This window comes from Nerophis lumbriciformis, linkage group LG11 (assembly GCF_033978685.3).
Source record: "Nerophis lumbriciformis linkage group LG11, RoL_Nlum_v2.1, whole genome shotgun sequence".
Taxonomy (NCBI): Eukaryota; Metazoa; Chordata; class Actinopteri; order Syngnathiformes; family Syngnathidae; genus Nerophis; species Nerophis lumbriciformis.
The window spans coordinates 1,245,001-1,257,381 of record NC_084558.2 but is presented as its reverse complement, the minus strand read 5'-3'; the positions used below and the strand labels follow the sequence as shown (position 1 = coordinate 1,257,381).

General features: G+C 43.3%; 2 protein-coding genes across 5 annotated transcripts in view; both read left to right on the top strand.

Annotated features, from left to right (window-relative positions):
* Positions 1–12,381, top strand: part of LOC133610928 (voltage-gated potassium channel KCNC1-like) — a 142,831-nt gene that overhangs the window by 16,087 nt on the left and 114,363 nt on the right. For all 3 annotated transcript variants that reach the window (XM_061967698.2, XM_061967699.2, XM_072914052.1), the window contains exon 2: positions 5,697–6,407. In XM_061967698.2, the coding sequence (XP_061823682.1) occupies positions 5,784–6,407 (624 nt within the window). In that variant the 5' untranslated portion in view covers positions 5,697–5,783. The remainder of the gene's footprint in view (positions 1–5,696; positions 6,408–12,381) is intronic.
* Positions 10,505–12,381, top strand: part of LOC133610933 (stonustoxin subunit beta-like) — a 460,649-nt gene continuing 458,772 nt past the window's right edge. Inside the window, exon 1 of one of the 2 annotated variants that reach the window (XM_061967702.1) lies at positions 10,505–10,563. The gene's annotated coding sequence lies outside the window, so the exon portion shown is untranslated. The remainder of the gene's footprint in view (positions 10,564–12,381) is intronic. The other variant, XM_061967703.1, reaches the window with a different exon arrangement.

The following is a 12,381-nucleotide window of genomic DNA, read 5'->3' as shown; positions in this document are numbered from 1 at the left end:
TGTCTTCCACTCACACATTGCATGGCAGAAAGTGACATAATTGTGCATACAGCGTGGATGTAATGTGTGTGTGTGTGTGTGTGTTCTTGTATTTCTACCCTTCTTGAGACATCAACAAGGAAAAATACCTTCCATATGAGGACCGGTGAACAAGTTAGGACCCAAATCATGGTCCCTATACGGAAAACCATTGCATCTAATAGAGAGACAAATACTAGAGTCCGTGAACATTGCTCCAAAGTCAGGATTTTTTTGTTGGTTTAATGTGCTTACAAAAGTAAACATTGACAGATGCAAAGGCAGCAATATATGATAAAACAAGACGGCAGCTAAAGAAGGACTTCCCTATTCATCCCCGAAAAAACCCGCCAGGTGAACAGCTGATTGTATTTGATTTATTTGATTCCCGGTGCTGATGTAAGACAACCCGCGTCCCATATGTGACAATAGGGTGAACAACTACACTACGGTACTAAGACTATAGTGGCCATTAACAGTTAGCTTCTACAGCTGGGTTGCCCAAAGTGCGGCACAGGGGCCATCTGTGGTCCGTGACTCGTTTGTCATCAGCCTTAAAGCACATTACAAAAAACAAAAACTAGAGATCTCATTTGCACCTCTGGTGGTGAAATCTATCAAAATTAGGGTGGTCCCAAAAAGGAGGATTTTTTCAAATGGACTGTGTGTCGGTTTTAAAAGTGCTCCCACTCTGGTCAACATATGAAATAACAAGTGTGTGTAAAAATTTGAAGTGTTTTCCCCTCTGGCCAACATATGTAACATACGGTCAAAATTGATACAAAAAAAATGAATATGTATATAGAGACATACTGTAATAACTTGAAGTCAATAATGAAGATTAAAAGGCAATTACAAACAAAAAATTCAAAAAAATAAAAATACATTTCTAAAAGCTTACCTTTTTTATATTTGCATAGTGTGGGTTCCCTCCGGGTACTCCGGCTTCCTCCCGCCTCCAAAGACATGCACCTGGGGATAAGTTGATTGGCAACACTAAATTGGCCCTAGTGTGTGAATGTGAGTGTGAATGTTGTCTGTCTATCTGTGTTGGCCCTGCGATGAGGTGGCGACTTGTCCAGGGTGTACACCGCCTTCCGCCCGAATGCAGCTGAGATAGGCTCCAGCACAACCCCCGCCACCCCAAAAAAGGGACAAGCGGTAGAAAATGGCTGGATGATGTATTTATTATTAATGTTGTAATTTAGAGATGTCCGATAATATCGGCAGGCCGATATTATCGGCCGATATATGCGTTAAAATGTAATATTGGAAATTATCGGTATCGTTTTTTTATCGGTATCGTTTTTTTTTTTTTTTTTTTTTTTTTTAAATAAATTAAATCAACATAAAAAAACACAATATACACTTACAATTAGTGCACCAACCCAAAACATCTCCCTCCCCCATTTACACTCATTCACACAAAGGGGTTGTTTCTTTCTGTTATTAATATTCTGGTTCCTACATTATATATCAATATATATCAATACAGTCTGCAAGGGATACAGTCCGTAAGCACACATGATTGTGCGTGCTGCTGGTCCACTAATAGTACTAACCTTTAACAGTTGATTTGACTAATTTTCATTAATTACTAGTTTCTATGTAACTGTTTTTATATTGTTTTACTTTCTTTTGTATTCAAGAAAATGTTTTTAATTTATTCATCTTATTTTATTTTATTATTATTATTTTTTAAAGTACCTTATCTTCACCATACCCGGTTGTCCAAATTAGGCATAATAATGTGTTAATTCCACGACTGTATATATCGGTAATTAAATAGTTGGACAATATCGGGATATCGGCAAAAAGCCATTATCGGACATCCCTATTGTAAATACAAATCGTTATATATCTAGAAAGGGTGGTCCTAAGGAGGTGGGCATTTTTCAGAGGTCTCAAGAAGGTAACAAATACAAGTGTGTGTGTGTGTGTGTGTGTCTGCAAGTGTGCGTGGATCTAACGTTGCGGACACACCGCGCACACTCTTGGGAGACAATTAACACACACACGCATTGGTGCTGCACCACTTTACGTCACACTCTCAGATGCGTTCAGGATCAGGAGCAAAACGTTCCTTCCTTCCCTTCCTTCTCGTCCTCACCCCATGTCCACGAGGCCTAATTAGGAGGCGGATTTGAATGACGCGGGTGAGATCAATTTAGAGATGAGTGAGAGCACCCCAAAAGGGACAAGCGGTAGTAAATGGATGGATGGATGCAGTGCCGGCCCAAGCCTCCATGGGGCCCTAAGCAAAATTTGATTTTGGGGCCCTCTATTTCTGCCAATAATATATAAATAATATATAAACTCATTGCGGCTCTGGCAGTGTTGTTTACATGATCCTATTGTCAGCCTGGCATGTCTTTACAAATGACATGTCATTTATAAAGATATGGGGGTGGCCCAGTTAAGAACATAAATAATACCAATGAATGAACGAATGATGTCCAGAGTGCCACATATGGTTCCTAATCTTAAAATGTAGAAAACATTCAGCTACAAGAGTGGCCTGGGGTTGAACAGTCCAAGTGATAAAGCTTTGTATTTACAGTAAAAGTGTCATCTTGTCTCATCAGTCTTGTACATATTAGTCTTTAATTACCGTATTTTCCGCACTATAAGGCGCACCGGATTATTAGCCGCACCTTCAATGAATTGCATATTTCATAACTTTGTCCACCAATAAGCCGCCCCGGATTATAAGCCGCGCCTACGCTGCGCTAAAGGGAATGTCAAAAAAACAGTCAGATAGTTCAGTCAAACTTTAATAATATATTGAAAACCAGCGTTCTAACAACTCTGTCCCAAAATGTACGCAAATGTGCAATCACAAACATAGTAAAATTCAAAATGGTGTAGAGCAATAGCAACATAATGTTGCTCGAACGTTAATGTCACAACACACAAAATAAACATAGCGCTCACCTTCTGAAGTTATTCTTCATTCGTAAATCCTTCGAATTCTTCGTCTTCGGTGTCCGAATTGAAAAGTTGCGCAAGCGTGGGATCCAAAATGGCCGGTTCCGTCTCGTCGAAGTCATCGGAGTCAGTGTCGCTGTTGTTGTCCAGTAGTTCTGTGAATCCTGCCTTCCGGAAAGCTCGGACCACAGTTGTGACCGAAATATCTGCCCAGGCATTTACGATCCACTGGCAAATGTTGGCGTATGTCGTCCGGCGCTGTCTGCCCGTCTTAGTGAAGGTGTGTTCGCCTTCGGTCATCCATTGTTCCCACGCCGTTCGCAGTCGTGATTTGAATGCCCTGTTGACACCAATATCCAGCGGTTGGAGTTCTTTGGTTAATCCACCCGGAATGACGGCGAGTGTTGTATTTGTGTGCTTCACTTGTTTTTTGACACCATCTGTGATGTGGGCGCGCATAGAGTCGTATATCAACATGGACGGAGCTGTGTGAAAAAAGCCACCCGGCCTCTTCGCGTAAACTTCCCTTAACCACTCGCTCATCTTTTCTTCATCCATCCATCCCTTCGAGTTAGCTTTTATGATGACGCCGGCTGGAAAGGTCTCTTTTGGCAAGGTCTTCCTTTTGAATATCACCATGGGTGGAAGTTTCTGGCCATTAGCATGGCAAGCTAGAACCACAGTGAAGGACGACTTCTCATTCCCTGTGGTGCGAATATTCACCGTACGTGCATTTTGTAGTCTGGTCTTTACAGATGTAAACACACAAAGGAAATGAAACGAAATATCCGCGCGCTTCTTTTTCTTCCGGGGGCGGGTGGTAGCTTACAGTAGAAGAAGAAGCGCTTCCTGTTCTATGGGGGCGGGTGCTTACCTTGGCGGTTGCTTGCGTAGAAGAAGAAGCGCTTCCTGTTCTACCGGGAAAAAAGATGGCGGCTGTTTACCGAAGTTGCGAGATCGAAACTTTATGAAAATGAATCGTAATATTAATCCATATATAAAGCGCACCGGGTTATAAGGCGCACTGTCAGCTTTTGAGAAAATTTGTGGTTTTTAGGTGCGCCTTATAGTGCGGAAAATACGGTACTAGTTTATATTTTTAGTTAATTGTTCATATTTAATGTTTACTTTGTACAAAGAGAGCGCAGTCTACTGAAGTTAAATTCCATGTGTGTTAAACATAACTGGACATTAAAGCTGATTCTGATTCACTTTATTATTTTTGGTAACAAAAACCTGAAACAGCAATGTGCAAAAATGTTGACCTAAAATTGTGTTTTTGTACAATAATACATCTTTGATCATTTAGAAATCATCAGTCAGACTCGTACATTAGAGATGCGCGGATAGGCAATTTATTTCATCCGCAACCGCGTCAGAAAGTCGTCAACCATCCGCCATCCACCCGATGTAACGTTTGATCAGAACTGCACCCGCCCGCCATCCGCCCGTTGTTATATATCTAATATTAATTAAAAAAAAAAAAAAAAGGGTGAAAACTACGCGAATTGCACCTTGTGCAGACAAGATTTTTCGATCGGACACGGAGGAATTAGCGATGTAAAAGACCACGTTGGGACAAAAAAACACAAGTCTAATGCCGTTGCTAGCGATACAAGTGGAAAACTTTCAACGTTTTTCGTCGCCCAAACAGATTCTTTGGATGTGATAAATGCCGAAGTTTTATTTACGGAGGCAATAATTGAGCATGGACTTCCAATCGCACTGGCTGATCACATGGGACAGTTAATAATGTAATGCAACCTTTAAAAATCATTACGCGGTGATCGCGATCCCAAAAATAAACTTTTCTTGCATGATAATGTCCAGAAAAATTTGCTTTATATTACTATAGAGTCCTTTTAACGAATGAGTTTGATGGTTTATCACAAACCTTAAATGAAATTCCATGGCCACCGTCCTGCTCTCTATATCAACCAGGGTGAGCCCCACCCCTTTCGTGAGCGCACTGCGAAAGCGGACGAGGCGGGGTGTCGGTGTGGTGGGCGCGGTAGTGACCCTGGACGTGCGTCGGGCCCTTCTCGCAGATCGCCTCAGCTACGGCTCCCGGTGGGGCCCTCTCGGGGGAAGGGGCCTCGGTCGCGGACCCCGGCGAGGCGTCCCTTCTCCGCTCCGTAAAAGTGTCCATCTCTTTTCTTTTTTTTTCTTCTGTTGTGGCATATGCAGCAGGTGCCTGCTCGTTTTTCGTATGTGGGTAACAACATTTAACTATGTATATATATTTCCGAATTGGTTTAACTGCCACCTGCAAAAAAAATAAAAAAAATATCTAATTAATCCGCCCGACCCGACCCGCGAGCGGATAAAATCTTATTGTTTTTAATTTCATCCGCCCGATCCGCGGATAATCCGCGGACTCCGCGGTTGTGTCCGCAAACCGCGCATCTCTATCGTACATGCAAAAAATAAAAAATAATAATTTTTTGTTAATTGCTTTTGGGGGCCCCCTGGTGGCCGCGGGGCCCTAAGCAAGCGCTTAGTACGCTTATGCCTTGGGCCGGCTCTGGATGGATGCGAGGACACACACGCACGCACGCACGCACACAACTTTATTTCCCCAAATGAGTGCGGAGGCATGTTAAATCCCGCCTCTTCGATTGAACCCGAACGCATCATTTGGGGTGACCTTTTGCGTCCTAACGCGCGGCACTTTCGCCGCGATTAGCACGATCGATAATCCACATTCCTCTAAAATCTGCTCTCTCTCTCTCTCTCTCTTCCTCCCGCAGACTCCTCCTCCTCCTCCCTCCGCTTTTCTCTCATCTTCTCCCGCCTCCCTCCCTCCCTCCCTCCTCCCTCCTCCCCCCCGGTCCTCTATGCTCAGTTCGGTGTGTGTATCCTCTTTCAAAGGGCGCAAGGGTGGGAACAAGTCGTCCAACAAAGCATGTTACAGCGCAGACATGACTTGTCCGTCGGAAAGCGAGAAGATCGTGATAAACTGCGGCGGCGTGCGCCATGAGACGTACCGCAGCACCCTGAAGACGTTGCCGGGCACGCGCCTGTCGTGGCTGACCGAGCCGGACGCCTTCAGCAACTTCGACTACGACCCCAAACTGGACGAGTTCTTCTTCGACCGCCACCCGTCCGTCTTCTCCTTCATCCTCAACTATTACCGCACGGGCAAGCTGCACTGTCCCAACGACGTGTGCGGGCCCTTGTTCGAGGAGGAGCTCGCCTTCTGGGGCATCGACGAGACGGACGTGGAGGCGTGCTGCTGGATGAACTACCGCCAGCACCGGGACGCCGAGGAGGCGCTGGACAGCTTCGAGACGCCCGAGCCGGACGCCCCGGACGACGACCCGGCGCTGCAGGGGGGCGCCGACGGGGACCTGAAGAGACTCTGCATGCAGGAGGACGCGCGCAGGGCGGGATGGTGGAAAACATGGCAGCCCAAAATCTGGGCGCTCTTCGAGGACCCGTACTCGTCCAAATACGCCCGGGTGAGTTTTTTTTTTTCTTGGAACTTTTTCAACTTTTACCCGCACCCTCCTTGTTGCTTTGTGCCCGCACATGTCACATTGCAGGACGTCACGCACAATCACGCACCATGTTGTTGTTTTTTCTCACCCAACTTTCCCACAGTGGCGCACAGTTGATGTTTGCACGCGGTCATTTTGCACCAAAAGAGGTTGATGCCTTTGCTCACGTTTGCCCTTGATGCTGCTGGCTTGTTTCTGACGGCCTTTTTACGCGCGAGATATGACATTTTACGCACCACTTGTCCTAATTTGGTCATGCATTATACGTCTAAATCAGGGGTGTCAAACGTAAGGTTTTATCTCCATCCACACTGTAAAAAAAAAAAAATCCCATTTTTATGGTTAATTTACTCTAAATGTCTACTGTAATTTTTTCTATTTTTTTAAAATAGTTTATAAAACTGTAGAATTGAAGACATTATCTGTAAATAAACAATTATTTTAAGTAATATGCCAGTAATGACAAACTATGTATATTTCAATTTTTTTTACAGAAAAATACCAAATTAATTCTACATATCAATCAATCAATCAATGTTTATTTATATAGCCCTAAATCACAAGTGTCTCAAAGGGCTGCACAAGCCACAACGACATCCTCGGTACAAAGCCCACATACGGGCAAGGAAAAACTCACCCCAGTGGGACGTCGATGTGAATGACTATGAGAAACCTTGGAGAGGACCGCATATGTGGGTAACCCCCCCCCTCTAGGGGAGACCGAAAGCAATGGATGTCGAGTGGGTCTGACATAATATTGTGAGAGTCCAGTCCATAGTGGATCCAACATAATAGTAAGAGTCCAGTCCATAGTGGGGCCAGCAGGACACCATCCCGAGCGGAGACGGGTCAGCAGCGTAGAGATGTTCCCAGCCGATGCACAGGCGAGCGGTCCACCCCGGGTCCCGACTCTGGACAGCCAGCACTTCATCCATGGCCACCGGACCTGTGCCCCCCCCCCCCCCTCAAGGAAAAGGGGAGCAGAGGAGAAAAGAAAAGAAACGGCAGATCAACTGGTCTAACAGGGGGGCTATTTAAAGGCTAGAGTATACAAATGAGTTTTAAGATGGGACTTAAATGCTTCTACTGAGGTAGCATCTCTAATTGTTACCGGGAGGGCATTCCATAGTACTGGAGCCCGAATAGAAAACGCTCTATAGCCCGCAGACTTTTTTTGGGCTCTGGGAATCACTAATAAGCCGGAGTTCTTTGAACGCAGATTTCTTGCCGGGACATATGGTACAATGCAATCGACAAGATAGGACGGAGCTAGACCGTGTAGTATTTTATACGTAAGTAGTAAAACCTTAAAGTCACTTCTTAAGTGCACAGGAAGCCAGTGCAGGTGAGGGAGACATAACATTTTCTGTTTTCTTAAATTACTTTCAAATTCATGTAATATTAAGATATTTGGGCAGCACGGTGGTAGAGGGGTTAGTGCGTCTGCCTCACAATACGAAGGTCCTGAGCAGTCCTGGGTTCAATCCCGGGCTCGGGATCTTTCTGTGTGGAGTTTGCATGTTCTCCCCGTGACTGCGTGGGTTCCCTCCGGGTACTCCGGCTTCCTCCCGCCTCCAAAGACATGCACCTGGGGATAGGTTGATTGGCAACACTAAATTGGCCCTAGTGTGTGAATGTTGTCTGTCTATCTGTGTTGGCCCTGCGATGAGGTGGTGACTTGTCCAGGGTGTGATCGCCTTCCGCCCGATTGTAGCTGAGATAGGCTCCAGCGCCCCCCCGTGACCCCGAAGGGATTAAGCGGTAGGAAATGGATGGATGGATGGATTAAGATATTTTTCCGTAAAAAGTTTCATGAAAATTTCTGTAATATTAATGTTTTTGATCATTATTTGGTTTACAATGTTTTACTTACTTTTATGGTTTTCGTTTGGCAGCCGTAGCTTTGGCAGCCGTTTTTTTTACATTTTTTTTTTTTACAGTGCGTCCATCCATCCATCCGTTTTCTACCGCTTGTCCCTTTCGGGGTCGCGGGGGGGAGTGCTGGAGCCTATCTCAGCTGCATTCGGGCGGAAGGCGGGGTACACCCTGGACAAGTCGCCACCTCATCGCAGGGCCAACACAGATAGTGTCGGGCGGTATAGCTCGGTTGGTAGAGTGGCCGCGTCAGCATCTTGAGGGTTCCAGGTTCGATCCCCGCCTCCGCCATACCTAGTCACTGCCGTTGTGTCCTCGGGCAAGACATTTTACCCACCTGCTCCCAGTGCCACCCACACTGGTTTAAATGTAAAATGGTAAATGGGTTGTAAAATTCTGTAAAAAAACGGTCATCTACTGGCAGCTATGGCTGCCAAACGAAAACCATAAAATTAAAGTAAAATATTGTAAACCAAATAATGATCAAAAACATTATATTTACAGAAGTTTTCATGAAACGTTCTGCGGAAAAATATCGTAATTTTACTGATTTTTTCTAAATGATTAAGATCAACCACCTTTAATAAAGTGAAGATGCAAACAGTTCTGCAGAAAACTACCTTTATTCTACAGAGTTTTTCCAAATGATTACGATCAAACACCTTTAGTGACGATGCTGGCAGTTCCACAGAAAAATACCATTATTTTACAGATTTTTTCTGAGTTCTTAAGATCAACCACCTTTAATAAAGTGACGGTGCAAACAGTTCTGCAGAAAAATACCTTTATTCTATGTTAATATGGACATAGACTTTTATATAACAAGCTACATATTTAATGAAAGATAATTACTGTAATTTGACATGCATTTGAAAGTAATTTAAGAAAACAGAAAATAATTAATTTGGTATTTTTCTGTAAAAAAAAAATAGAAATATACATAGTTTGTCATTACTGGCATATTACTTAAAACAACAGGCGGGTTGTTTATTTACAGATAATGTATTCAATTCTACAGTTTTATAAACTATTAAAAAAAAAGAAGAAAAATTACAGTAGAAATTTAGATTACATTAACCATAAAAATAGGATTTTTTTTTAAAAGCGTAGCGCTTTTCTACCTTTCTAAGGAACTCAAAGCGCTTTGACACTATTTCCACATTCACCCATTCACCCATTCATGGCGGGAGCTGCCATGCAAGGCGCTAACCAGGACCCATCAGGAGCAAGGGTGTCTTGCTCAAGGACACAACGGATGTGACTAGGATGGTAGAAGGTGGGGATTGAACCAGTAACCCTCAGATTGCTGGCACGGCCACTCTCCCAACTTCGCCACGCCGTCCCCAAGACGAAACGTAACTCAGATATTGGGTTTCACTATGTAAAAGCGCTTTGAGTCACGAGAGAAAAGCGCTATATAAATATAATTCACTTCAGTTCACATAGACAGACAACATTCACACTCACATTCACACAGTAGGGCCAATTTAGTGTTGCCAATCAACCTATCCCCAGGTGCATGTCTTTGGAAGTGAGTTTGCTAACAATAAAAATGAGCTGAAATTTTTGAATGAAAGAAATGTGTCCACTGGATGTCGAAATAGCAATTCTTTGCATCTTTGTAGATGATGCTACTATGTACAAAAAAAATAAGCCACATGATGTTGGTGTAAACTACATAAATAACATAACGTAATTTGATTTTGATATTTTTTTTATCTTGATAGATTGAAAATCAACAGCAATGAGTTGACTGATGAACATGATCACATCATTTATTCAGAAAGTATAAATAACGACAAATAAAGGTAGAATACTATTAACGGAAACATGTAAGTGTAAAAAACAACAACATTATGATTTGTACATTTTCAGAATGTGTCATGTCTGTGTGATCATGTTTTGTTTTAGTAATGTTCGGTTTAAATTTTGGACTTTTTGTGCACTTTTGTTTTGTTTTGTCACCATAGCAACCATTAGTTTCACCTGTCACGTCACGCACCTGTTCCACGTTTGGACTCATTGTGCACTCTTGTCACCATAGCAACCATTAGTTTTCACCTGTCACGTCACGCACCTGTTTCACGTTTCGAGTCACGCACCTGCTTTCACTAATCATGTCCATAGTATTTAAGTTCATTCATTTTCTGTTGTTCGTGCTGACGACATCTGTCATGACTTGGACTTTGGCTTGGTTTGTTCTCCCGTGGTGCAAATGAACTGGACTGGTCAAGGCTTGAAGGTGGGTACATGATTTATTTTAAACTATCAAAAAAGGAATAAACAAAAAGCGCGCACAGTGGCGGAGAATAAAACTAGACTTTAAACACAAAACTTGCACATTGGCAGAAACTATGAACAATTAAACAAAACACTAACTGTGGCTTAACAAACAAAAACTTACTTGGCATGGAACCGGCATGAAAAAAAGAGTAGCAAGGGTCATCAGGGTGTGGAGAGTGTGCAGGAGCATAAATGTGGTGATGTCGTCAGAACGAACAACAGAAAATGAATGAACTTAAATACTATGGACATGATTAGTGAAAGCAGGTGCGTGACTCGAAACGTGAAACAGGTGCGTGACGTGACAGGTGAAAACTAATGGTTGCTATGGTGACAAGAGTGCACAATGAGTCCAAACGTGGAACAGGTGCGTGACGTGACAGGTGAAACTAATGGTTGCTATGGTGACAAAACAAAACAAAAGTGCACAAAAAGTCCAAAATTTAAACCGAACATTACTAAAACAAAACATGATCACACAGACATGACAGAATGTGCTTGTTCTATTTTTAAACAAAGAAAACAATCTGAAGTTGTCTTTATTTTTAAGTTATCGTGCCGTGATTTAACCAGTCCGGCCCACTCGGGAGTAGATTTTTCTCCATGTGGCCCCCGATCTAAAATAAGTTTGACACCCCTGGTCTAAATGATGAAACTCCCCCACCCCCCCTTTTTGTTTGTGTGCTAAACCAGGGCATCTGCAATATGCATGCATACTCCTTTTTTTATGTTTAATGCGAATTTGAGCATTCAGGTTAGCACTTTTCTGCAAAGGTGCAGACTTAAACCCTCTAATCTGCTCTGTAATGCATGTGCAATCAGACAAAACACAGCGCTAAAGTTGTATTCCGGGCTGTGATGGACTTCTGATGCCACCTAATATATGCCAACGTCCTCACGTGTCACTCTCATCCAAGTCTGGGATTGATTTATTGCAAGCGCCTCTCCACTCATTAAGGAGTCTTCTTGCAGAATGCTCCGATTCTGCTCGGGGCTTTGAAGAGCAGCATGTGATGGGTGGACAACCTATGGCGCACCGGCCATTTACGGCCCACTCTTAGGCCATTGATGCAAGTCTAAAAATAGTTTGAGCATGTGCGCCCGTCTTGAAGACCAAACATCTGTTGTGGAGCTGCGATAATTAGCCAGCGCATCAGTGCCTAAAAGCACCTCCTCTCCAAGTTGGATGTTGCAGTGCAGGTGGAGTGCATACCTTCTGTTTCATTAGACTTACACTTCCTTTTATTGTCATTCAAATTTGAACTTTGCAGTACAGATAAGGGTGACATTTTGTTGCATTAGTTGTAGTGCAGGATAAAAGAGCAATAAGGTGCAGATATAAATAGATTTACTGTACAGATAAATATATTGCACTTTTGCATATGCATTCACGTTTATGGATATTGTCTTTATATTCCACTGACTTCATCCGTTTTCGGGGGGGATTATTATGATGCGTTCAAGAGTCTTATGGCCTGAGGGAAGAAGCTGTTACAGAACCTGGAGGTTCTGCTACGGAGGCTGCGGAACCTCTTTCCAGAGTCCGGCAGTGAAAACAGTCCTAGTCATGACTCGGATCACTCATTTTCCCCCCCCCAGAACCTTTTTTTCTGGTCCTGAGAGATGCAAATGACATGAGGAGAGGAGATGGAGAGAATAGGAGGAGACATATACAAAGGGACAGATGAGAGGAAATAAAAGGAGACAGGAAGGGGATGATTTAAGGGCTGTGATGTAATGAATCAAACGAATCAATGTCTTCATTGAGCCTGCATTC